This window comes from Bos mutus, chromosome 27 (genome assembly GCF_027580195.1).
Source record: "Bos mutus isolate GX-2022 chromosome 27, NWIPB_WYAK_1.1, whole genome shotgun sequence".
Classification (NCBI taxonomy): domain Eukaryota; kingdom Metazoa; phylum Chordata; class Mammalia; order Artiodactyla; family Bovidae; genus Bos; species Bos mutus.
In genome coordinates this window covers 7848110-7875460 of record NC_091643.1, presented here as the reverse complement: position 1 = coordinate 7875460, position 27351 = coordinate 7848110, and the positions used below count along the sequence as shown (strand labels likewise).

At 41.6% G+C, this 27351-nt stretch overlaps 1 protein-coding gene across 1 annotated transcript; it reads left to right on the top strand.

Moving 5' to 3' along the window:
• The first annotated feature begins 804 nt into the window (after positions 1-804).
• On the top strand, positions 805-24664 carry FNTA (farnesyltransferase, CAAX box, subunit alpha). The gene is made up of 9 exons (XM_070364357.1): positions 805-1021; positions 3525-3610; positions 11052-11166; positions 14478-14582; positions 18575-18701; positions 20741-20889; positions 22463-22525; positions 23600-23771; positions 24030-24664. The coding sequence occupies exons 1-9, from the start codon at positions 834-836 to the stop codon at positions 24150-24152; spliced, it is 1128 nt and encodes a 375-aa protein (XP_070220458.1). The 5' UTR covers positions 805-833; the 3' UTR covers positions 24153-24664.
• The last annotated feature ends 2687 nt before the right edge of the window (positions 24665-27351 follow it).

Here is a 27351-nt window from a genome sequence, read left to right as displayed (position 1 = left end):
AATGGGCCCTTAGAAAAATAGGTTGGAGATATGCGAGTTGAACAAGACTTGTCTGGGTGTGGCATCCACTCCTACTCTTGAATCTCCCAGGGAGGGGGCTTACTTTCATTGAGCTCTTTTTTGGAGGGTCTGTGTTTAGGCAGGTGAGGGAATTCGGAGGAAGCTTCTCCCGCATTTGCTGTTTTTCAAGTGCCTGCAGCTCAAAACAACCAAAGCACCATCTGTGGAGTGGCTCGTCCTGGACTCTTACAGGCATGTTTTAAAGCAGAGACTTAATTTCATTCACGAGCAAGCCCTGCCTACACTTGGTAGTGTGTGTTAAATGAATGGCTACCTTTCCTATAACGTACACACATTTTCCTTGCATAATCAGAACTTTAATTTCAAGAGACAAAAGCCCTGGTCTACTGGAATTCTGCAATCTAAACTTTTAACATCCAAAAGGAAAAACAAAAAAAACAACGGTGCACGAGGGATGTAAATGCTAATGCCCTTGGAAGGCTAACGCGGAGCACCGGCGCCAGCCGCTCATCCAGGCTTCCGAGGCTCCCCCGGTGGCACCAACAACCACCGAACAGCACCAGCACGTTCGGGGCACCACCCACAGGCATTCAGTCACACGCGCGGACCGGGCGAAGGGGCAACCGGCGTCCCAGCGAGCGAGACGCAACCCGCCAGCGCGAACCCGTACAAACCGAAGACCGCCGGGCCCTCTGGCCCGCGTCTCTATGGTAGGCGCGGGACACCGGAAGTGGCCGCTGTGAGGGGGCGGGGCTGGGGGCGGGCCCGGGGGCGGGGCCTCCGTCGCCTCCTCGGCTCTGGGCAGAGCAGTGATGGCGGCCGCCGACGGGGTCGGGGAGGCCGCGCAGGGCGGGGATCCCGGTCAGCCGGAGCCGCCGCCTCCTCCTCAGCCCCATCCTCCTCCGCCGCCTCCCCAGCCGCCGCAGGAAGAGGCGGCGGCGGCGTCCCCTATGGACGACGGGTTCCTGAGCCTGGACTCTCCCACCTATGTCCTGTACAGGTAACGCCCACGGCAGGCCATCTGGCGCCGGAGACCCCAGTCGCCCGCGCCGGGCTGGCTGCGGGGCGGCCGCGGCCGGCGCTCTGGCGTGGCCTCGGGAGTCCGGCGGCGGGGGTGGGGCCCGCGCCAGCCCTGCGCCGGGCGGGCGGAGGTTGTCCGCGGCGCTGGCCTGCCGTGGTCCGAGCCTCGTGTGCGGCGGGGCTGCTGGCAGGGAGTGATTTCCTCAAGATCCCAGGCTGGCTCGCTTTGGGGACCGGTCTTCCTTGTGGTTTTGTCCTGCCGACACGCAGAGCGCTCGCCTGAAAATCTTAGGGACCCCGGGACGTTTCCCTTCAGCGTTGTCTTTCAGCGATTTTAGCGCCGAGTTAGGCTCTGAGGATGAGAAGGGGCTAACAAACCCCGTTATGCGTCCCCTCGCCGCCCGGACCGCGGTGCCGCAACTTTCTCGCCTTTTCGTCCCCGACTTTTGCCCAGCACTTGGTTCGTCCCCATCCCATCAGTCGCTTTCTGTTGGTCATGCTCATTCCATTCCCCCGAACTCCACTTGAACCTGCAGAGTCGAATGACAAATTTTTAACTTTTCTCGCGTGTCTTATTTTCCCTCCCGTAATTCTAGGTAAAAACCCCATCCGATGGCTGATTTGCCTAGATTTTACGAACCGAGTTTGAAAGGCCCCCCTCCAGGTTGCGTCCTCGAAGTTAATGTGTCTGAGCTCTCCGTTGGTGGAGGTGGCCCCCGCAGCCTTCAGAGCTCCTCACCGAGCCGCGCGATAGTCGGGTTTCCTCCCTGACCTGTGTCAGATTCCCCTGCCCCCGAAGCTTTCTCGTGAAGTGAAGTGAAAGTGAAAGTCGCTCAGTCGTGTCCGGCTCTTAGCGACCCCACGGACTGTACAGTCCATGGGATTCTCCAGGCCAGAATACTGGAGTGGGTCGCCTTCTCTTCTTCACGGGATCTTCCCAACCCAGGGATCAAACCCAGGTCTCCCACATTGCAGGCGGATTCTTTACCAGCTGAGCCACCAGGGAAGCCCAAGAATACTAGAGTGGATAGCCTTTCCCTTCTCCAGGGGGTCTTCCTAACCCAGGGATCAAACCCAGGTCTCCCACATTTCGGGCGGATTCTTTACCAGCTGAGCCACCAGGGAAGCCCAAGAATACTAGAGTGGATAGCCTTTCCCTTCTCCAGCGGATCTTCCCAACCCAGGGATCGAGCCCCGGTCTCCTGCATTGCAGGCAGATTCTTTACCAGCTGAGCCACCAGGGAAGCCCAAGAATACTGGAATGGGTAGCCTGTCCCTTCTCCAAGGGATCTTTCCGACGGAGGGATCCAACCCCCGGTATCCCGCATTACAGGGGGATTCTTTACCAGCTGAGGTACCAGGGAAGCCCTAGTTTTCTCATACCGCTCCACATCGAGGTCTCACACCTCAGGAAACGCATGCTTTCCCCTGCGTTTCTCCTTATAAAATGGACACAATTTTAGGATTTGTCTACATACCACAGAATTTTTCTGTCCCTGGCTGATTAGTACACAGAACTGAAAAATGGGCAATAGGATAAGAATATAAGTGAAAGAGTGGTTAAAGAAAATTTGGTCACACTGAGCAGTTTACACAGAATGTCTATAGGCACCCGTTGTTGCCACTATAATCTGTTTCAGCTTTGATAATGAGAAGTGGTAGTCACTGAATGTTTGCTATACGCATTTATTAGATGCTGTGTTTATAACGTACAGCATATATACTTAAGCATACAGTAATATATAGTACATTTAGTGTGTCTAGTGTATAATACATGCTAATTGTATACTATACTGTATATAGGCATATTTACTATGTACTGTATGCTTACTGTTGTGCACGTTTTCAGTACTTAACATGTTATCTCAAACCTCCAGATAGCCTTCTAAAATTGGTTGGTAATAGTATCATCTCCATTTTATAAATGACAAAATTGCTGCCCAAAAAGTTTAAGTAAGTTTCTCAAGGTCACAGTAGCTAGCTCGGTGGTAGAGCCAGTGTTCCAGATTCCAAGCTCTACTGACCACCTGGACCACCTCTTGGTGTACAAGAAAATGATAGTGATTACTTTTATTTTTAAATATCAGTTTCTAGTTATTCAGATTATTCAGATAAAAAAATGTTATTCAAATTTTTAAAAAATGTTGATTGACTCCAAAGAGTCTTATTAGACCAATGAATTGGATTGATTTCTAATTTAAAACTATTGTGTACTTGCTACAGAAACCTACTTTTGCATTTATGTAAAACTTTAAATTTGAAAACTATTGATTTAAATTACTTTAATTGGAAAATTGTTCACTTTATTTTTATTTTAAAGTTTAATATTGTAAAACAAAGTGATAGACTTGTTCATGAAGAATCTCACCATGATTACATTAGTTTTAAGTTAAAGTGTAATCATTGACATTTTAAAGAACATCAAATTTCAATTTTTCTTTACATGCTTGAATATAATTACTGAAAAATATCTATATTTTCAGGGACAGGGCAGAATGGGCTGATATAGATCCAGTGCCGCAGAATGATGGCCCCAATCCAGTGGTCCAGATCATTTATAGTGAGAAATGTAAGTTTATTTTTTATTCTGAAAAGGCCTGTAAGTCAAATTAGTAGCAAAATTGAAATTCACAACTATAGATAGATGACAGATTTTTGTCTGATAAAGGTCTAAATGACTTAAACTAATCTTGTGAGGGGTTTGTGATTTACTTTCATGATAACAAATTTCATTTTGTCTTAAGAATGGACATACTCTAAATATAAGTCCTAAATGTTATTTTATAATACATAGTAGCTACTGTGTGGTTGTGCTTTTCATTTACTATTTAATCTGCACATAAAATTGATATTGTATCCCTATATCATATCTTACATAAAATACATGTGGATAAATGATTTACTGTTTTATTTAGAATAAACTTTGGTTGTTGAAACATGAGCATTTTAAACTATATTTTAACTATGAAATGTTTGACTCAGTTCGAATGCATTTCTGATATTAAAGTGAGTGGATTTTCTTTGACAAAGTGTTCTTTCATAATGAATGTGAAATGCATTGTAAATTGAAGATGATGCAGATGTTATTCTTCAAGGAAAGGATAAACAAAAGAGAATGCTTGTTTTGTAGTTTTGTGTGTGTGTGTGTGTGTATGTTTCTTTCAGTTAAGGCTCTGTTATCCGAAATCATTTGTCTTTTATAAAAACCACTTGTTTTTTCTGATTATAGGATAATGTCAAGAAATGTTTGTAAAGAAAGAATAATGGTATGAGAGTTTGCCTTACCAAATATGAAAGTGTACTACTAAACTTAATAATTAACATGTGGAACTGGTGTAGAAACAAATAGATTAATTAATTAAAATGTATTAATGTAGGTAAGAACTTAATACTTGATAAAAAGGACATTTCATATCTGTATGAAAGATGGATTAATCAAGTAATGATGTGCATTTGGCTGTAAACAGTTATATCCCTATATCATATCTTACATGAAATAGATGACATGTGGATTTAAGCTCTAAAACAGAACTGTAAACATACTAGGAGCAAATAGTGTAATGTCTCATTCTTAGGGTAAAGAAGGAATTATTAGGCGAGATGTAAAACTCAGAATTGATTGAGAAAAAGATCAGAAGGTATGAAACTGAAAAGCTTCCAAATTATGAGAGAGATTATACGTGAAGAGATAATTCACTGGAAGAAATAGAAATGTCTGTGAAGAGCTAGTAACCTCACCAGTGATTAGAGAAATGAAAACTGCAACTTTTCCAGATTTGTAAGGCACCTTATGGAAACTTACAAAGCCATACATTTCTCTTTCAGTTAAAAATAATAAAATCTTTCTTGCAGGGTTAAAAAAAAAAACAACGTTTTTAATTCTTAAATATATCATTATTAGAAAGCACAAAGGAAAAGAGGAAAATGACCCATCAATCAAAACTCATCTATGAGTGTATCAGAATTTTTCCTTTGTGCAACAGAAGACACCATGAGTAAGTTAAAAGGCAATCAGCAGTGTGAGAGAAGATGTATAAACAGAAGATTGATACTCAGAACCTTATAAGGAATTTCTAAAGAAAGTTAAACTGGCAGACTAATTAAAAAATAGACAAAGGGTGTGAAGTGGCACTTTCATAGAAGATGTAATTTCATTGACCATTAAATAAGGGGGAAAATCTATTATCATTAGAAATGAAAAATAATTTAAGCTGTTTTGTGATGTCAGATAATTGAGAAGTATGAATAGATCTATAGTTTTCAGGTGGAAAGTTCTGTAAGTTTAGCCATTTTAGAAAGCACTGTCATGTATATATTTAGTGAAAGTGGGAAATTCTCACATCTTACAACCTTTAAGTGCTGCTTCTCATGTTTCACTCTGGGTTCACTCTGGCTTATGGCTTCAAAGACATGTCCTTGGACTTCCCCTGGTGGTACAGTGGATAAGAATGCGCCTGCCAATGCAGGGGACATGGGTTTGATTCCTGGTTCAGGAAGATCTTACACACCTCAGAACAACTAAGCCCATGTGCCACAACTACTGATCCCAAGCTCTAGGGCCCAGCCTGAGCTGTAGCTACTGAGCCTGTGTGTCTAAAGCTCAGCAACAGGAGAAGCCCCTGTGATGAATACACCACAACCAGCGGGTACCACCCACTCTCCACAACTAGAGGAAACCTGCGTGCAGTGACTAAGACCCATCGCAACCAAAAAAATTAATTAAAAAAACCAGACATGTCCTGGGAGGCTAAGAGCACAGACTTCAGAGCCAGACCACCTGGTTCAGATTCTTAACTGTACCACTTCACTGGCTCTGTAACCTTGGACAAGGTATTTTACCTCTCAGTACCTCTGTTTCCTCCTGTGTAAAGCGAGGATAATAGAAGTAACTACTGTGTGTGTGTGTGAGTGTGAGAGCCGCTCAGTCGTGTCTGACTCTTTGCAGCCCCATGGACTATAGCCCACCAGGCTCCTCTGTCCATGGGATTTCCCAGGCAAGAATACTGGAGTGGGTTACCATTCCCTTCTCCATTGGATCTTCCTGACCCAGGGATCGAACCCGAGTCTTCTGCATTGCAGACAGATTCTTTACCAACTCATCAGGGAAGCCCAAGAGGATCTTAGATCTGTTATAATAGGGACAGATTGCGGAAACAATATAGAGTGAAAAGGGGGCACGTAAGTTTTAGAAACTTTGAGTATGATAGTATATTAAATTTGTAATTTTTAATTAAAAGACTCTATAAAAATTTTAATATGAGAAAAACTTAATATAAAATTCTATTTTATTAACCTGAAAGTTATTTATGATTCTGTCAATTTAAAATATATAACCTTAAGCCATGAAATTTAAAAGACTCTTACTCCTTGGAAGAAAAGTTATGACCAACCTAGGTAGCATATTGAAAAGCAGAGACATTACTTTGCCAACAAAGGTCCGTCTAGTCAAGGCCATGGTTTTTCCTGTGGTCATATATGGATGTGAGAGTTGGACTGTGAAGAAGGCTGAGCGCCGAAGAATTGATGCTTTTGAACTGTGGTGTTGGAGAAGACTCTTGAGAGTCCCTTGGACTGCAAGGAGATCCAACCAGTCCATTCTGAAGGAGATCAGCCCTGGGATTTCTTTGGAAGGAATGATGCTAAAGCTGAAACTCCAGTACTTTGGCCACGTCATGTGAAGAGTTGACTCATTGGAAAAGACTCTGATGCTGGGAGGGATTGGGGGCAGGAGGAGAAGGGGACGACAGAGGATGGATGGCTGGATGGCATCACTGACTCGATGGACGTGAGTCTGAGTGAACTCCGGGAGTTGGTGATGGACAGGGAGGCCTGGCGTGCTGCGATTCATGGGGTCGCAAAGAGTTGGACACGACTGAGCGACTGAACTGAACTTAAGATTGAGTATCCTAGTCCCACTTAAAAAAAAAAATAGCATTGACATGTAAATTATGCCATGTCCACTGTATGGAAAAGTGAACAAAGAATGACCGAGATGTATATACACAGGCATGAAAGGATACATCACTGAGGGGGAAAGTGCCAAAAAGCAGAATGAAAATGTTATACCAACTTCATTAAAAATAAACAAGAACAGATCTACATTTATCTGCTTGGAAAAATGTCTGGAGAGACATGTAAACTGGACTGGTAGCAGCCATTCCCACCGACACAGATCCAGTGCAGTGGGCAGTGGCATCGGATACCAGAAACTTCAGGTGCTTTCTAAAGTATCATGTACTCACTGGGCTTCCGAGGTGGGGCTCATGGTAAAGCACCCTCCTGCCAATGCAGGAGACGCAGGAGGTGCTGGTTCGATCCCTGGGTTGAGAAGATCCCCTGGGTTAGGCAGATCCCCTGGGTTGGGATGATCTTTGTATGCTCAGAAAGAACTATAATTATTCATGCTCTCCTCTGATAATTTCACTTTGGGGGTTGTATTCTAAGGACACACATACCTGTGTGTGCTTGCATGTGGGTGTGCATGCTGAGTCACATCTGACTCTTGCCACCCCTTGGGCTGTAGCCCGCCAGGCTCCTCTGCCCGTGGGAATTTCCAGGCAAGAATACTGGAGTGGGTTGCCATTTCCTCCTCCAGGGGATCTTCCCGACCCAGGGACTAAACCTGTGTCTCCTGCATTGCAGGAGTATTGTTTATCACTGGGCCACTGGGGAAGGCACACACATAAATACATTCATGTGTATTGTTTATTTTTTAATGAAAAGTCATTGGATGCTTAAAGTAGTGATTTTTGTAAAACAAAATTGAAAAAAAACTACATCAGCAGTAGCAGCAGAATGGTTAGGCAGATTAGCATATACTGACATCCATACTGCATGCAGCCTGCTAAAAGTTTGTGAGCTCTTGTCAGTAACTGGAAAATTGTATGCTATAAGAAAAATAGCATAGCATGTCCACATAGATTTTTAACTGTGGCAAAAGAAGTATGGGAATATTTAACATCTGGGTTATTTTAGCAGTCTGTCTGGGGCCTTAGTCTGTTCTCTAATCTGTGCTGTGATGTGAGGGCATTTCAACTGCAGTGTCTCCTACCTAGTTCACTGTGACTGGCGGTATGGTCTTGGGTGTCAGACTAGATTTGTATGTTTCACCTCTACCTCCAAAGTACTCTGGGCCATGTGAACTTGTGAATCTCTCTAAGCCTCAGTTTCTCTTGTGGAAATGAGAATAAAACAGGATAACAGTTGTCAAGGTCTAAAGTTCCTTCAGTTGAGAGGCTGGCAAAGATCAGAAACTCTGATACTGTGTGAATGAGGATGTGGAGAGTGCAGGTGTATTCATGCCTTCCTGGAGGCATTGCAGGTTGATCAGACCTTGCTTGAGAGGTTCGCCTGGTACTGCCTATCAGCACCAACAGTGCACATAATCCTGATCCACGTGTACAGCCCATGGAGGTTTGCATATGTGCACAGAATACAGTGACAGGACAGTGACAGAAGGAAAGCAACTCACACATACATTGACAGGGATGAATTAGATACAGTGGCCATACAACGCAATGCTGTGCAGCTGTTTGAAAAATGCAGTAAACTTTGTAGTGGAATGCAGTGGAAAATTATGTTTTCTTCCCATTCTTGTTCCTCCAACTAGTATTATTCATGAATAAGCATATATTGGGCTTCCCTGGTGGTCCAGTAGGTAAGAATCCATCTGCTAGTGCAGGTGGATCTGGGAGGATCCTGCATGCCGCGGAGCAGCTAAGCCCTTGTGCTCTGGAACCCACCTGCCACCACAGGAGTAGCCACAACAATGAGAAGCCCATGCATGTTAACCGCATGAAGACCCAGCACAGCCATAAAAAATTAAATAAGCGTATTTTTTTTTAACAAGAATGTATTTTAAATGAATAGCTGCTATTATTCACCTTCCTTTTTTCACTCAACAGCATCTTAGAAATTGTTCCACTTCAGTATATAACAGAGCAGCATTGTTACTAATAGCTGCATAGGGTTTTGTTGTATGGGTGTACTGTGAGGGACTTACCTCATTCTTTACTAATGGAAATTTAAATTTCCAATTTTTCTTGCTTTTTTATTTCTTACATTATCAAGTAATCTCATAAATGTCCTTGGATGCTTTGGGCACATACGGGAGTTTATTTGTAAGAAAACTTAACTGGATTAAGAACTAAGGTCAATGAGTAGTCAGTTTTAATTTTTAATAGAAATTACCAAGTGGTTTTCTATAGAGATGTGTACTAGTTTATATGGCCTTGAATAATGTATTAGTGAACTTTCAGATGTTCTGGATTTAGAAAAGGCAGGGGAACCAGGGATCAAATTGCCAACATCCATTGGATCATTGAAAAAGGATGAGAATTCCAGAAAAACATCTACTTCTGCTTTATTGACTACACCAAAGCCTTTCACTGTGTGAATCACAACAGACTGTGGAAAATTATTAAAGAGTTGAGAATACCAGCCCACCTGACCTGCATCCTGAGAAATCTGTGTGCAGGTCAAGAAGCAACAGTTAGAACCAGACATGGAACAACATCCCGGTTCCAAATCGGGAAAGGAGTAGGTCAAGGCTGTATATTGTCACTCTGCTTATTTAACATATATGTAGAGTACATCATGTGAAATGCTGGGCTGGATGAAGCACAAGCCAGGAAAAATATCAATAACCTCAGATATGCAGATGACACCACCCTTATGGCAGAAAGAGAAGAGGAACTAAGGAGTCTCTTGATCAAAGAGGAGAATGAAAAAGTTGGCTTAAAGCTCAACATTCAGAAAACTAAGATCATGGCATCTGGTCCCATCACTTCATGGCAAATAGATGGAGAAACAGTGGAAACAGTGAGAAACTTTATTTTTTTGGGCTCCAAAATCACTGCAGATGGTGACTGCAGCCATGAAATTAAAAGACACTTACTCCTTGAAAGAAAAGCTGTGACCAACCTGGACAGCATATTAAAAAGCAGAGACATTACTCTGCCAACAAATGTCCATCTAGTCAAAGCTATGGCTTTTCCAGTCGTCATGTATGGATGTGAGAGTTGGACTGTGAAGAAGGCTGAGCGCTGAAGAATTGATGCTTTTGAACTGTGGTGTTGGAGAAGACTCTTGAGAGTCCCTTGGACCGCAAGGAGATCCAACCAGTCCATCCTCAAGGAAATCCTGAATATTCATTGGAAGGACTGATGCTGAAGCTGAACTTCCAGTCCTTTGGCCACCTGATGCGAAGAACTGACTCCTTGGAAAAGACCCTGATGCTGGGAAAGGTTGAAGGCGGGAGGAGAAGGGGATGACATAGGATGAGATGGTTGGATGGCGTCACCAACTTGATGGACATGAGTTTGAGCAAGCTCCGAGAGTTGGTGATGGACAGGGAAGCCTGGTGTGCTGCAGTCCATGGGGTTGCCAAGAGTTGGACACAACTGAACAGCTGAACTGAATGTATTAGTGAAAAAAAGACAGCCCAGAGCATAAGAGTGTGATATGATCTCATTTGTATTTAAACAACAAAAAAAAAGGATAGAATTAGAATCACCTATATGTGATAGGATATATTTAGAAGGATATACTAGAATCACTGTGCAGTTGCTTCTTGGGAGAAGGACTGGGAATTGAGTGGAGTGGAAGCTTAGTGTGAACTTTCTGTACTGTTTGAGTTTTCTGTCATGGTGTGGATTCCTTTTTCAGTTTAAGAAACTGATCAAAATAAAATGTTAAAAAAATAGCCAAGTGAATATTTGACTATATGCATGCTTAGTTTTTCCTTAATACACAACATCATCGGGGGATCTGGAGTCTGGCATCAACCCCGAATGTGCAGTAAGCTCGGTCACATGCATTGTGGCTGTGACAAATTCCCAGGTTGGCGGTCACCATCGCTGGGCTTTCTTTATTTTGCCTATTGTTGTAAATCGTATACATGCAATAAGATATCTTCCTCTGAGACATAGAAAACAAACAGCATTTTGTACTGTAGTGGTCGTTTTAAGCAAGAAAGACCGTCCTAATGCAGCTGTGTGCTCCGTTTCCAGTTCAGGACGTCTATGATTATTTCCGGGCTGTCCTGCAGCGCGACGAGAGAAGTGAGCGGGCTTTTAAATTAACCAGAGATGCTATTGAGTTAAATGCAGCCAACTACACAGTGTGGTAAGACACGTCATCACTATGCCCTGTCTGAACGTCTGAGGTTTTCATTTGGATGGCTTTTTTCCTTAACTTTAATTTTTATCGAAGTAAGAAGTTACATGTGAGTTTAAAGGTCCCATTGAATGAAAAATGGCAGTCTCTGCCCCATTCTTTCTCACTACAGGTCCCACTCCCTCAGGTAACAACTCTTCAGTGTTTTTCCTTAAAATCTCCTCTATAAATAACATACTTAGTTGTTTTTAATTTTTCATTTTAAACATTAGTTTTGCTATGGAAGACACAGAATTCCATCTCCTATGCTGTCTCCATCACAGTTTGTTTTCTCTCTACCAATGAATAACTTGTCTTCCAAACTCTCTGCTCCTGTCGAGTGTCTTGTTCCTGCTGGGCACAGTGGGGACCCTTCACTCTCTTCTCCACGGCCTGCAGCTCTCCCCTGTGTCTCGTCCCTGTCTTTGAGATCCCACACCTATCCCTTTCCTGATTTACTCTCTCATTTTATAGATCAGATCCTCGAATAGAGGAAAACTTAGAAAAGGATGTATGGGAAATTGTTATTGAGATTTTTTTTTTTATGTTTTAGAGTGTTTTCAGTCCCTTCTCAGCTTTACTAATAGAATTCAAGATTGAAATAATTTCCCTTCAGGTTTTCAAAACTGTCCTTCTCTTTCCTTCAGCCTCTATTGAGAAGATTCCTGTTCCTTCATTTTAACCTTTTCTTTAACTTTGGGGGGTGGAATTTTTTTATATTCTTTTGATAATTACTTCTCTCCTCCGTTTTTTCTGAAATGCCTTTTAGTTGCATGTTGTAGTTCTGAGACTTGTCTTTTCTTATTTTCACCTCTCTTTTTATCTGCTTTTGAGATACTTCCCCAACTTTATCTTCGAACTCTTTGGTCTGCACTCTTTTTTTTTCTAACATGTATTTATTTACTTGGCTGCAGTGGGTCTTAGTTGCAGAATGTGGGCTCTAGTTCTCTGACCAGGGAGCGAACCCATGCCCCCTGCATTGGGAGCATAGAGTCTTAGCCACTGAACCACCAGGGAAGTCCCTGCACTCATTTTTATTTTACAAGAGCTCTTTTTTTGTTCTCTGGGTATTCCTTTTTAGTAGCATTTTGTTTTTTTTATTTCATGGATGGGATATATTTTCATTTTTCTATTTGTTTTGGTCTCTTTCTGCCATGTACACATTTTTCTCAAATGACTGGTAGTTCTTGGCTCTCCTTTCACACCTACAGTGTAGCAGGAAAAACCTGCTTTGGCATCTCTGCGTGTTGCAGGACTGGTCACCGAGAGGGCTTCACTGTGAAGTTAGTGGAGGTGTGGCTGTTCTGTGTGAAATCTTCGTATGTCAGCATTTCTGGGTCTTTTCTCTTGGCTGGTTTGTGTTTTTGAAGAAGAGCTGTCGGAGGAGTGTCCATTTGGCTGCCCCAGTTTTGGGGGTCAGTTCTGGCAGGGAAGTCGGGTTGGGTGGGGTTTCTGGCCTGTTATTTGTGTTACTCTTTTAAATTTCCTTGTTTCCAGCCTTTACCTCACCCTTCTTTGCGTTGTGTCTGATATTTCTTTCTGTTTCTGATTTTTCCAGAAAATAAAGCCACTTGTATGTTGTCAAGGTTTTTTAGGAAAACCCCAGTCCTCCTCCTGCACATTTTCTTTACTTGCACATAGTGCATTTCACTTCTGGTCACCGAGTGTATGTGGGATTTTCCCCTACCAGGCGGTTCTCTGTGACAGCCCACAGGTGTCCTGTAATTTAACTTACCTGTAATGCTGTCCGCCTGGAGGTAGTGTTGGATTCCACAGGTTAAGGGCTCCGTTCCACAAGCTACCCCCACCCAGAGCCAATCGCAAATCCTGTGCCTCTGCCTGGTGGGCTGTAAATCAGAGGCTCCAGCATCCACTCCTTGGGGCTGACTGATTTTCGAAAGCAGCTCACAGAAGTCAGGGAAACACTTAAGTTCACCACTTGATTAAAGGATCTGATAAAAGATGGAGACACGCAGCCAGGTGCAGAAGTACATAGGGTAAGGTCTGGGGGTGGAGGGGGTGGTCCTGAGTACAGGAGCTTCTGTCCCTGTGGAGTGGGGGTGTGTCACCCTCCCGGTGCATGGATGTGTTCACCCAGAACCCCCTCCTGCTGGGATTTGATGGCGGCTTCCTCATGTGGGCATGATCGCTTATGCAGTCCTTTTCCAGTCCTTCTCCCCTGTCTGGAGGACGGGAGGTGGGGGCTGAACGTTCTAAGCTTCTAAATCAAGGCTGGTCTTTGAGGTGACCAGAAGCCCATCCAGAGTTGCCTCAGGAGAACTTGGTGTTTTTATAAGTCACTCAAAGCTGTCAGTTTGCCATTTTCCATAGTTTTGTTGATCTCTTGCAGTTGCTATGGTATCCCCTCATCCCTGTGGATGTATGCTTTTTCTCTATTGTCATTTTAGTAGGATCTTATTAGAGGGTGAAGTTTGGAACTAGTAGTGTCATCTTCCATCACTTTGTGTCTCTAATACTCACTTCTTAGCTTATAAGAATTTCTTTATACAGCTCAGAGCAAATTAGAATTTATTTAAAATCCCTAAATTTATTTGCTGTTTTCTTAAAAATTAAAATTTAAAATTGAAATTACCTTATAAACCAAACTGAATATTTATGTACTCTGTGAAACCTAATTTTAAAAATTATAATGGAAATGCTGTCATTTCTTCTATTTAGCATTTCATTTTAAAAGGTAATTTAAAATAGTTTTTTGTCCCTTATATACTGAGTTGAAATGTTTTGAGATTTTGAAGTAAAAATAGACCAGAACTAATTATGTCTTTAGAGAAAAGATGTTATTTAATGGTTTGACCTTACCTATGAAGAAATTGAAGAGAAACTTGTTTCAGTTATAAGTAGCATTATTACGATGGTTTTAAAAGTAAAATATTTGGTAATATTTTTAATGAAATTTGTGTATTATATGAATAATGTATCTAAATGAGCAAGTTATACCATGTGAGGAAAGAGAAGTTTCTGATTCTTGTGCAGTAGAAACTAGTAACCAGAGTATTACCTGAAAATAATCACTGATCGGTTGTCTTTTCTTCTGTCTCACACTTTCTGCGTTTCACTATTTTTGCTTCAAAATTCTTGATTCTTCCAGTCACCAGTTGTACAAGTTGGGACAACCGCAAGCAGTTAAATCCCCGCCTTACTGGTTACGTAGAATACTTAGCAGAAACGGGTCTGTGGTGTTGTCTTCTGGCTTCATTTGATGCTGTGCCTGGCCACGTACGTGGAGTAATGACACTGTGGATACTTATTATTTGCTGTAGGCATTTCCGAAGAGTTCTCTTAAAGTCACTTCAGAAGGATCTACATGAGGAAATGAACTACATCTCGGCAATAATTGAGGAGCAGCCCAAAAACTATCAAGTTTGGTAAGATGAACACAAGAAGGAAATAAATTGCTGTGCTAATCAATTGGTACCTGCCAGTGGGTGACGAAACCATGAGGAATTGTTCATTTGTTTATAATTATAGTCCTTGCACTGGAGCTAATGTCAAGTGTCTTACAGTGTTGTTAGGAGAACTGAGGTGACTTTTTGTTTAGTGTGTGAAATGGCACTTAACCCACAGTTGACACTCAAATGTTTGCTGTCATGATTTAAGACTTCGACATTAACTGTAATACTGCTAGAATCGGGAAAATTTGAGCAGAAAATCTTTGCAGTTTTCTGTTCAGTTTTCTATTCAGTATGTTATAAGACGAGTCCCTGGTATTTGGTCTTTTGTTCATTTGTTTATTAAAAATTTTTCCATTGATGCTGGAGATACAAAGATGAATGAAAGTCTGAAAAGGAAAGCAGATAGTGAAACTAGTTACTTTGCAGAGCAGTGTGGAAAGTGTGATAGTAGGGCTCTTACAGTGTGTGTTCTAAAGATGAAGCTCCTGACTTAGACAAGAGTATGGGTTTTATTAAGGAGGGAGGAGAGAGGTTTGGAGCAGGAGGACAGAGAACAAATAGGAGAGAAAGGCAGAGTCTGGACAGTTCCCAGTGTTTAGTGGGCCCGCATGCAGGGAGGCAGCTGGGGGGGGGCGGGGCGGGGGGCGCCGGGCTGCCAGGTCCTGGTGCAGGAGGAGCGGCCCCATGGCGCCCGCCAGAGCTGTCCCCACTCCGTGCCACTGGCTGCCTGCTCTTCCTCAGGGCCACCACCATTCGGTGTTTCCCAGTACAGAGACTGACTTTATGCCTGAAATTTAGGATGATTTCTGAAAGGAAAGACCGCTGAGGCCGAGAGAGGACTCTGGGGAGAAACATGAAAGGGCGTGATGTGCTCAGGGAGCTGCGTGTGGTTTCACGTGGCTGGTGGGCCTTTGGGGAGTCCTGCAGTAGGAGCGTAAAGAGCATCCGGGACATTGACAAGGGTTTGGACTTGACCTTAGCCGCAGTGGAGAGCTTCTGAGACATCTTAATGTAGGAAGTAATGTGATTAGGTTTGTGTCTCAGGAGGTCTACTCTGCCAGCAGGTGGAGAATAGCAGAGTAGGCCCAGGGTCCTGGCGGGCCGTTGCCATGTTGGGGCTATGGGAGAGAGAATGGTAGGGCCAGGGAGATAGAAGCATACATGTGAGAGAGGCTTTGGAGACAGAAGCAACAGATTTTGAAGTTTAACTTCTCAGTGGAGCGGCAGCGAAGAGTGATGTCTGTATTTTGGCTTGACCATTGGGTGAATGGTGGTGCCAGCCACTTGGGGAATTTAGGGGGAAAAAAGCAGCACATTTCTGAAAAAGAAGGGTAGATTCAGGATTGGACAAGCGGGCTTTGATGTGCTTATAGGAAACCTGGCTAAAGCTGCCCAGCTAGTGGTTGAACCATGCTCCCCTGTGGTTGAAGTCGCAGCTCCGGATGAGGATGCTCTAGGAGAATTAGAGGAGGCTGGGGACAGAACACAGTGAGCATCGGCGTTCGAGAGGCAGTGAAGTGGTCCAGGATGACTGAGGAAGGAAACCAGAAGTTAGTGTGCTCACAGAAACCAAGAGAAGGGAGAGTTTCAGGAAGAAAGGAGTAGATGAGAGTATCCGCTCCTGCTGAGAGGTTCAGAAGAGCAGAAGGTGGAGACAACCCATGGGTTTGTTCCATAGGCGGTTGTCAGCGAGCAGTCCTCCCACCAGGGTGGGGTGGGCAACCGGGTGGCAGTGAGGTGTCGGGGAGGATGGCGGGGGTGGCAGGAAGAGGAAACGAGCATGCATCTCTTATGGGAGATGAAATTGGCTGTTGAGAAAAAAGGCAGAGCAAGCAGCTGGTCAGGCTGTGTCTTTTAGGTTTTATTTTCCCAAAGTGGCAAAGACTTCATGATGTGGGGAAAGTGTTAATGAAAGGGAAAAGGAGAGAAATTTGGAGAAAAAGGGAACAGAGTCAGGGCTCGTTGGAGTTGGGAAGGGACCCAGCGCACAGGTTAGCCTTTGGAGAAGGAACGGCTCCCAGCTGTAGACCCGTGTGCAGAGGGACTGCTCTCTGGCCCAATTGGGTAATGATTATCTGCATAATCAAATACTGTCCTTAAGAGGGAGTATGAACCTTAAATAGATACTTAATCTTCTCAAACAGTTACAACATACTAGATGTGAGAGGAAGTAACAGCATTTGGCAAGGCATGGAAGTGATAGCTATTGCAGATTTCTATCTGTAGAATTTTAAACAACTTTGCCTCTGTCGCTTCTTTCTTTCTCAGTAGATGATGGTTATATTCCTGAGAAATTGCATTATAAAAGTTATTTTAGTAGAAAAGTGACTAGACAGTTTTCAGTCCCTCATTTAAAAGTTGTTATATCCTTCGGAATAAGGTGTTTTTATATAAAAGCTGTAAAAATCCAGACGGGAGTTCCCTGGTGGTCTAGTGGTTAGGATTTGGGGCTTTCATCGCCGTGGCCTGGATTCAGTCCCTAGTCGGAGCACTGAGGTTGCACAAGCCACACAGTATGCCCCCCTCCAAAAAAAACCCAGAAAATTATCTGAATAGATATATAAACTATGTACTATTTTATCTTAAAAAAAAAGTGTCCAGACATCACAAGCTTTCTCAGCATTTGACTGTATCTAGTTTTTGCTGAAGAGAAGTAGCTGCCTTCTCTGGATACTGCAGACTCTGCCATTAACACATTACCATTGGCAAGCGGATTCTTACCCGCTCTAATACCAGGGAAGTCCTGCAGTGCATTTTAAATTCTCCACTCCACTAGTTGCTGTCATAACTAGGATAGTACAAGTAATTCAAATCATGTATGCCAGTTAATTGCACTTTTTATTAAATTCTCACCATGAAAACTTACACTGTAAGATCAACCCCTGTATTTAATTAATAATCTTTAAATCATGAAACATCTTAGTATTTTGCTCTGAGAAATCATTTGACATGGTGGAGGACTAATTCTTAAGTTTTTCTTGAATTACAGAATTTATCAGTAACCTGGAAAAATAAATTGTTACTAGCGTTCACCGACTTATAAGTCTTCTTAAATAAATGATTTAGAAACCTTTCCCTGTGGGATCTTCCTTTTGGTAGAATCTTACCTTCTTAATATTCTCTAAGATGAAGTTTTAAATTTTCCATGCATGTGGAGTAGGTCACCCATGAAGCATTAAATCTTTCTTTAGCCATTTTTTCCATCACCCCTGCTCATTTTAATATAATGAATATTAATGGTTTTAAGAAAATAGCTTCATTGAGATAAAATTCACATATCATACTGTTTACCCATTTAAGGGGTATATATGTCCAGCCATTACCACAGTAAATTTTGGAACATTTTTACTAATAGATTTTTATAAATATTTCAGCTAGAAGAAATTATACAAATAGAACCCACCAGAGAACTCTTAAAGTATTTTCCAAGTACAGAAATTCCTCTTCTGATCAACTTGTCGCAGCTGCTTGCCAGAGTAGAAGTGAATTCTGTTTTGCCCATGAGCTGGTGATATAAGCAGTTGCTTGAATGGTGGCCCTCCGGCCTTAAGGAAAACAGCCTGTTGGTACACAGAGGGGCTTCCATACTTGATGAGACAGAATCCTACTTCCCATAGTCAGATTGTGACATCTGGGCATGTTGAAAATTCTTTCACAGGATATTGTGGTTGTTGAGAGATTACTGGTCTTCCAGATTTAGCTGCATTTAAACCTTTAAGCCCTTGGTACCTGGATTTATTTTACATGAAAATCCCTGTTTCTGTTTCTCAGCTGTTATTCAGTGTTCTGAAATTTTTTCTCTTAGAGTTTCTCCTGTGGTACCTTTTCTTCCCAGTAGAGTCTTGAGAATTAGAGGTGAATTTCAGTTTGTTGCATGTCCCTCCGCATCACCTAGTACAACACATGCAGCTGATTACTTTCGTTTTGATGTAAATTCACATAAAACTTCCTTCTGTTGAATTCAGGCATCATAGGCGAGTGCTGGTGGAATGGCTGAGAGACCCATCACAGGAGCTTGAGTTTATTGCGGATATTCTTACTCAGGATGCAAAGAATTACCATGCCTGGCAGCACCGACAGTGGGTTATTCAGGTATTGCCTTCTTATTACAGTGTTATTTGCATTTTTATTTTTTTAACAAATAATTTAAATTACTATCAGATTATAAGTATACTTAAACTGAAACACATATAGATCATTACACACAATAATGATTAAGGTGATTAAGAACTATCAAGATAATTAAGCCTGACATCCTTCATGTTGGTTAACTTTCATGATCTATTGGGATATGTTGATGAGTAACTTCACATTAAAGAATAATAGTGACTTTTTAATAGTTTTTGATTGAGTTTACATCATATATTATATTTGCTAGCAAATTGAATAGGAAAAGTAGTTGTAAATTTTTGATCAGTTCCGTTCAGTCGCTCAGTCGTGTCCGACTCTGCAGCACGCCAGGCTTCCCTGTGCTTCACCAGCTCCCAGAGCTTGCGCAAACTCATCTCCATTGAGTCAGTGATGCCATCCGGCTGTCTCACTGTCGTCCCCTTCTCCTCCTGCCTTCAGTCTTCCCCAGCAGTAGAGTTTTAATACAGCTGTATTATTTTCATTAACAAGGACATCTTATGTATTAAGGTATTGCATACATAAAACCTTGTAATCTGATTTTACAGTAACTATTGAGTATTTTATTTCTGCCTACTTGTTAAAATTTTATGCTGAATCCTGAATAGAAGAAAATAGTTACAACTCCCACTCTGGGCATTTTTATTTGTTCCATCAAACAATTGTAGTGTTGTGTCTTGTAAATTTTTTCCAGTGATTGCTGCTTTCTGCACTATTTTATTATACCAAGAGTATTTCACCAAAAATTTTCAAGTTGTCTTTGTTGGCTCTCTTCTCTCCGTAATTTTTAAAATTAAAACAGCTTTGTAATGTAAAAATTTATATCTAAATCCAATTGTGTATATTTATCTACATGTATTTTAATATAATTTTACCATATATGTGCATTTTTGAATACTTCCTTTTAATATATATAATAATATCAAATCACATAACATTAATATACAGTAGTATGGGTAATCATTGTCTTAGTACTGAGTTTGGCTTTTTCTTCTACATTTTCACCTTAAAAAATGCATAAGGACTTCCCTCGTGGTGCAGGGGCTAAGACTCTGCCCTCCCACTGTAGGGGGTCTGGATTCAGTCCCTGGTTAGGGAAGTAGGTCCCACATGCCACAGCCAAAGTTCCTGTGTGCCACAGCCAAGAGCCACACAGCTGAAACAGGAAGCAAACCAAAAAGCAGTACATAAACACCTAGTTAGATATACTTTTTTTTTCCCTTTGGATTTAATCTTTAGAATAGTTCTAAAAAGTTGGGTCAAGTAGTTAAAACATCCTTCTTGGTATCTAGATTGTTTTCCACAAGATGGTGCTGAATTACAGCCACTTTGGCTGCCAACTCTTACTCCCTAATTTTTCATTCCTCATGACCCTTCCCATCTTTCTTTGTGGCTGTGCCACGAAGTGTGCAGGATCTTAGTTCCCAGACCAGGGATCAAACCTGTCCCCCCTGCAGTGGAAGGCAGAGTCTTAACCCCTGGACCAGCAGAGAAGTCCCCTCTGCCCCTGTCTTTGATGACTTTTCCTTCCCCTCCATCTCCTTGACCTGCAGTGTCACTCCCCTCCAAATACATAATGAGTTCGTGTCTTCAGTTCTACCTGCTTAACTTTGTTAAAGTTTTATTTCTGTTAAAAAATTTTTTTTAATTATTTATTTATGGCCACACTGGTCTTTGTTGCTGCATATGGGGTTTCTCTGGTTGCAGTGAGCAGGAGCTTGTCTTCCTCATGTGCGGGCTTCTTGTTGCGGAGCACAGGCTCAGGGGCTTCCGTACTTGCAGCACACAGGCTCAGCAGTGGCAGCTTGTGGGCTTCAGAGCACAGACTAATAAGTTGCTCTGCGGCATGTGGAATCTTCCCGGACCAGGGATCAAACCCGTGTTCCCTGCATTGACAGGTGGATTCCTATCCACTTCGCCAACAGGGAAGTCCTTATTTATTTCTTTTCATTGTTTATAAATAATAGGACATTCCTAATTGAATTTTTTTTATGTTCTTTTAGGAATTTAAACTTTGGGATAATGAGCTGCAGTATGTAGACCAACTTCTCAAAGAGGATGTGAGAAATAACTCTGTCTGGAACCAAAGATATTTCGTAATTTCTAACACTACGGGCTACAATGATCGTGCTATATTGGAGAGAGAAGTCCAGTTAGTAATCTTCATTTGTTAACTCCTTAAAAGAATATTTGTGTGCCTGCATGTCTTGTGCATCAGGATACAGCATAGATGAAGACTGCCCCAATCCTACCCTCATGGAACGAATAGGGCAGGATAGTTAGATGAAACCTATAATGATAAATATACAATTAATACTGTGTATAGGAAACCTTTACTTTTAGTGTCTTAAGTTTCTTGAAATATTGTTGGTACTGTAGATTGAGAAGAAATCATATTTCATACTGTCTGAGAAGATTTTTTTTAAACTGTCTCATTAAACTTTAGATGACAGTCCCTGATGCTGCGCTATTTACTCTGCTACTGCTGAGAGCAGGGTTTGGGGCCCAGTGCGTCTGTATCGTCCTGTGCATTCCACGGCATGTGGCCACATTCTCGGCCTTGATGCCCTGGATCTCAGTAGTAAACCCCATCCTAAGCCTCAGTCACCCCCAGTTGAAAAATGCTCTAGCATACAAAGTCGTGTCAGAAGATCTCCAAAGTTCTGAATTGACATGAATTTCTGTATTCTATCCATAACCCTATTTTCTTTGTCTGCTTTATCTCATTGTCTGTTTGAAGTTTGAAAAAGTATATTGTTTTTATAGCCTGATGAGATCATAGTCATATTTTAATGGTGAAATTTGTTTGAGCAGCTCCTAGGAAGAGCTGGTTTTATGGTACATCTACTTCTCCCTTGCCCTTATTCTGCTTGAAACAGGGCAGCTGGCTCTAACTTTACCTGTTCTAAGCAGCTGGGTCTGGTGATTTAAATTAACACACACACACACACACACACACACACAGAGTCTACAATCCAGTGTCCTACATTAATTCTCTTCTCCAGATTTCTTTATAATTTTCATAATGATGAATGGATTTATTACTTTCTGTGAAAAAGATGCTATTAAAACCACACTGCAGCAAAACTAAGATTACTAAACTTTAGTCAGTGACTTACTCATTTGAGTAAGTATGTAATGAAGCAGAGTTCTATAACTCCCTTGGAATTTTGTGTAATTGGGTTTAAATTAATAATCTTGTTAAGGGGAAGAGAAAAGTAGGGAGTGGCCATTTGGAATGGGAGTCACATCATAGTTTAGTAGTAATCTTGTTTTGGAATTGACTATATAATCTTCTTATCTATTTTTTATTATAGCTTTCCAAGATTATTTAGTTCTCCTTTCTCAGTGAGTAATGATTTGTCTGGCATAAGTAGATCTTAGACAAGATTTTTTCCCCCAGGTTGCTTTAGTGAAAAAAGGAAAGTCTCATTTTCCTGACATTTCCCTTCAGAGGGAAAGCCTAAGTGAAAGGAAATCTCCCACAGTAACTTCTTTTCCATTTGTAAATTGAGCCTTCATATTACTAGTAAATAAGCATTGACCACTGCAGCCTCAGGGAGTCTCTAATTTAGATACAATAACCTAGGGAGGTCCCAGGTCCACCAGGAGAGGTAAGTGAAGCACAGAGCCGCCTTGTGAGGCAGCAGTACGGAGGCTGTTCCTCATTATCGTCACTGCTCTTCTAAAGTGATACACGTTTATTTGTGACCTTTTCCTTACAGGTACACTCTGGAAATGATCAAACTAGTCCCACATAATGAAAGTGCGTGGAATTATTTGAAAGGGTAAGAGGTTGTTTTTGCTTTTATTTTTTAACCTCCTAATATGAGAGATCATAGAATGTGTTCCATAATCAGAATCCAGAAGGATACTAAAGAGTTCTCCAGTTCTCTGGCTCTAAGAAGGTAAGTAGAAGAGTGTTGTGACAGCGCCCAGGAACAGTGCCCTCTGCCCTTTTCTTTACCTCTCAAGCACATCCCAGCACAGTGTTTAGAGTAGTCCACGAGTAAACAATAGTACAGCTTTAACTTGTATTGATGAATCCTGTAGTCTTTATGTCACAGAACGGAATACACACACCAGTTTCTGTTCAGCTCAGGATCACAGGAACATGAGATACATCATTTATAAGCAGATTGCACAGATGCATACCCACTCTTTCTGTTGTCACTTCTGGAGATTTCCTGTAACACATCTCACTCCTTAAATCAGCATGCTCTCTCTTGCCTGGCCACTGACTCACCAGGCCCTTTGTTGAACTTAAAGGTCTCCAAGGGAACTAGGCTCAAAGAACACAGAGTGTGAGCTCAGTCGCGTTTGGACATCTGTCAGAGGCCGGGCCCTGTCATGTCTGGAGAGCTAAAGGGATGATTAACCATCTCAAGAAGCAGAAACATCTCTCCTGTCTTTTTTTCCTGACTTTTTAATTTTAAGATGGTTTTGTTTTTTTTTTTCCTTTAATTTTGTGTGTTACAGTTTGAGTTATAAATGATTATCTTTGAACTTCATTATTCTTTTTAGTTAATTTTACTCTGCTCTTAATTATCCATCATAAAGCTCAGATTTAATTTAGAAATTTCATTTTAGAGCCCTGCTAATACTTTCAATGACCCGTATGAGGAAAGAATCTAAAAATGAGTGGATATATGTGTATGTATAACTGATTCACTTTGCTGTATAGCAGAAATACAACACTGTAAATCAACTATACTCCAGTAAAAATTAATGTAAAACATTTTCATTTCAACCTCACTCAAAATACTTTTCTTGCTTATATTACAAGGCTCATTTTCTCTTAATCTTTCTACTATTCTTGTTCTTCCTTCTCAAAATTGAGAATAGTCTTATTTATTTTTTAGGATTTTGCAGGATCGTGGTCTTTCCAAATATCCCAATCTGTTAAATCAATTACTTGACTTACAACCAAGTCACAGCTCTCCCTACCTAATTGCCTTTCTTGTGGATATCTATGAAGACATGCTAGAAAACCAATGTGACAACAAGGAGGACATTCTTAATAAAGCGTTAGAGGTAAGCTGGCAGGACGCGGCACTTTTCTTCTGGAATCTCAGTGCCCCAGTGCACATGCCCTTGTCAAAACACGGCTCCTCAGAACTCTGCAGGGCTCCTCTGCTGCTCAGGGCCACACCCACGTCACTAGTGCACGTGGCCTATGGTCTGTTTCATTTGATCGTGACCTGAAGTAAGCTGTAGTAGCCCAGAATCCCTGTTTGCCCTAGGGACTGAATTACACATTTCCTTTAATGAATTTTTGTTTTTCATTTTTAGTTATGTGAAATCTTAGCTAAAGAAAAGGACACTATAAGAAAGGAATATTGGAGATATATTGGAAGATCCCTTCAAAGCAAACACAGCACAGAAAGTGACCCACCTACAAACGTACAGCAATAACACCATCTCGACGAACTTGATGGGATGCTTTTATTTTTTTAAGAGACTCTAATGAAGGAGTTAAAAACTAAAGTGATCATTCCCTTTGCCTGTGGTGTAGAACATACAATGCACAGGTACTGCTTTTTAACATGAACTAAGTGTGATGCTCCTTGGGTGCTGCTGCTATTCAGACTAGTTCCAAGTAACTTGATTTTTTTTTTAAGCAGAGAATTTGGGGGAGGGAGAGGAAACAGAAAGTCCCATAAAGGAACTTTTGTAGTCTTATCAACATTTACTCTAACCCCTTAGCATCAGCTCCTCCCTAAGTGGTTTGTGTGTCAGGATTTGCAGCGTTAATGTTTGCAGGTATGTAAAGGATATAAGTAACTTACCTTCCGGTTCAGAAAGCAGGGAATGCAGTTGTTAGATCAGAGCTGCTCTGCCACACTCACAGCATCGTGCTCTCACTGTAACCAACTAATGCCAAAAGAATGGTTTTGTAATAAAATTACAGATGTATCTTAAAACAATGCCATAGTAGTTTGATTTTTTAAATAGCATTTACCTGTATACAAGGGACATTGTCTCAGCTTAGGAAAGCAGAGAATACATCGCTATAAAACTGAAGAAACCAGAAACATGACTGTGTTAAATGTAATTAAAATGGGAAGTGGTCAGTTCTCAACTACAAGCAACAAAATTCACTCAAGGTGGTTTAAACTCAAAGGGTTTATTGAGGTATATAGATAGCTCACAGAATAATCACCCGGTCTTCCAGAAATATATCCCAACACACCCCTGCAGAGCTGGACCGTCACATTGCTGTTACCTGGGCTGGGATCCGGAACTGCTGGGTGAGCGTGCCAGCTCCGTGCCACCTCTGCCACATTCCACATCAGCTCACCTGCTTCCCTTCCCATGGATGCAGCTCCAGAGTACAGGCTCCCTTTAAAAGTGCATCTGATTGGAAAGAACCTAAAGGGCATCCAGCACCCATAACTGCAAAGGAATCTGGGGAATGCAGTTACAGCTTTCCAGCCTCCACACTTCCGGAGACACGCTAGAAAGGAGCTGAAAGTTGAACAAGCTAGTTTCCTGTAGCTGCACATAATTAAATCTCACCTCACCAATAAAGAATATTTGATCAGTGTTGAAAGCACCAAACTAAAACTAAAGAAATTATATAGTGTAGAACAGGGAATTCCTTGGTGGTCCAGGGGTTTGGACTTGGTGTTTTCACTCAACGGGGCCTGAGTTCAATCCCTGGTTAGAGAACTAAGATCCTACAAGGCGCAAGGAATGACCAAAAGAACAAACCAAAAAGAACAGTCGTGTTAAGAATTCAGAAGATAACTATATGTATTTTTTTTAATAATTTTTTTTTCTGGCCAAGGGTCAGTTTGTGTGATATTAGTTCCCCAACCAAGGATTACACCCGGCCACAGAAGTGAAAGTACCAAGTCCTAACCACGGGACTGCCAGGGAAATGCCAATAACAGTATTTTAATAATTGCTGGAGAAAATAATACCCTGTGGGTATTATTGTCAGTTTTTGTTTTTAGACTCTGAAAGTCCCTGATTATATATTTGAAATTTTCATAAAGCATCATCCCTATATAGACAGTTTCAAAGGTGTCGTTCTTCAGTCACTAAGTTGTGTCCGGCTCTTTGCAACCCCATGGACTGTAGCCAGCCAGGCTTCTCTGTCCTTGGGATTTCCCAGGCAAGAATGCTGGTAAAAGGCATCATAAGGAACAAAAATTGTATAGAAAAGTTGTCAGAAATTACCTCACCAGTGTCCCCAGATGGATTGGATTCAGGGTTGCTGACTCAACAGCCTCATAAGAGACTTTAATAAAAAGCATAATGGCAGTTCACTTACTTTGAGAAATGTAACAGGCAGACCAAGCAGTTCCATCAGCCTAGCCACTTGGCATTTTCTGCCTGATGTTTATCTAGATGGCAATTCATTTACCAAAAGGTATTAACTAGATGACTCAATAGAGTCAAGTGAGGAGACTCAATGGTTTAAATGTACAGTGACTTATTTTGATAATCCTCACGAGGGCCATCTCCTCATGGGCAGCTGGATACAGAGACCTGGGGGTGCATTTTTTTTCATTGGACTAACAAGTTGGACTATTAACATGTTAATAAACATTAGACTATTAACGATTAACATGCTAGCCTCTCAGGGGGCTGCTAGCTCAGAATCGTTGTTCAGTAATACTTTCACTGTGTTGCCATCTGCACAGCTGGCGCCTTAGCTTACATCAAGGCAGTGGCACTGAGTCATCATTGTATTCTTCACTGCCTGCACTCATTGAACAATGTGCTTGATTCATCAGTAAGCACATATTTTATTCACAATACTCCTTGTCTTCTCAGTATTTTCTGTGACTGAATGGAAGCATATTTTTTGGTTGTCTTGAAGAAAAACATTTGTTGTGGCCCCAAACAGGCCACTCTTCTTGCTATGCCATTTGTACTTGAACAACTGTTTGCTGCCAATCATAAAATTTGTGCTTTCAAGGGAAAATTGTAATTACCACAGTGAGCCTGACAGCTTCCCAGTACCTACAGACCCTTCTGATGAAACCAAAGTAATATTAATGAGTTAATTCATTGTTGAGTCAAGAATGAATAGTTAAACGTGTCAACAATTGGTGGATCCATATAGCTCCATAGAACCAACATTTTCCAACAAGCCATCTATGATACTGCACATGCGTAAACAATCCATTCATATTACAAGCTGTAACCACACAAAAGGTACATTGATAAGGTTGCAGATTTCCACGCTGCAACTAACCTTTTAGAAACTACCACTTGTCAAATTTTGGTGTAGTATCAAAGATACATACAGCTTCATAAAACACTATGAAAATACTGCCTTTCCGACTATGTATGTGTGTATGAGTGAATTTTCTTCATGTACTTTAACCCAAAACATCACATTGCACCAGACTGAATATAGCACCAGAGAGGAGAATCGGGATATCTTCTATTAAGTCAGATGAAAGAGATTTACAAAAATGTAAAGCAAAGCCATTTTCCTGATTGGTTGGTTGGTTTTTTGGAAAGCAGAAGTTTTATAAAATGTTATTTTTGTCAACGTGTGACAGGTTTATTGCTTTATTAATGATTGAACAGAGTTTTTCAACTTCAAATGTGGTAAACAGCACTTGCTTGGATGCACATAAAGGAAATCTGGAGC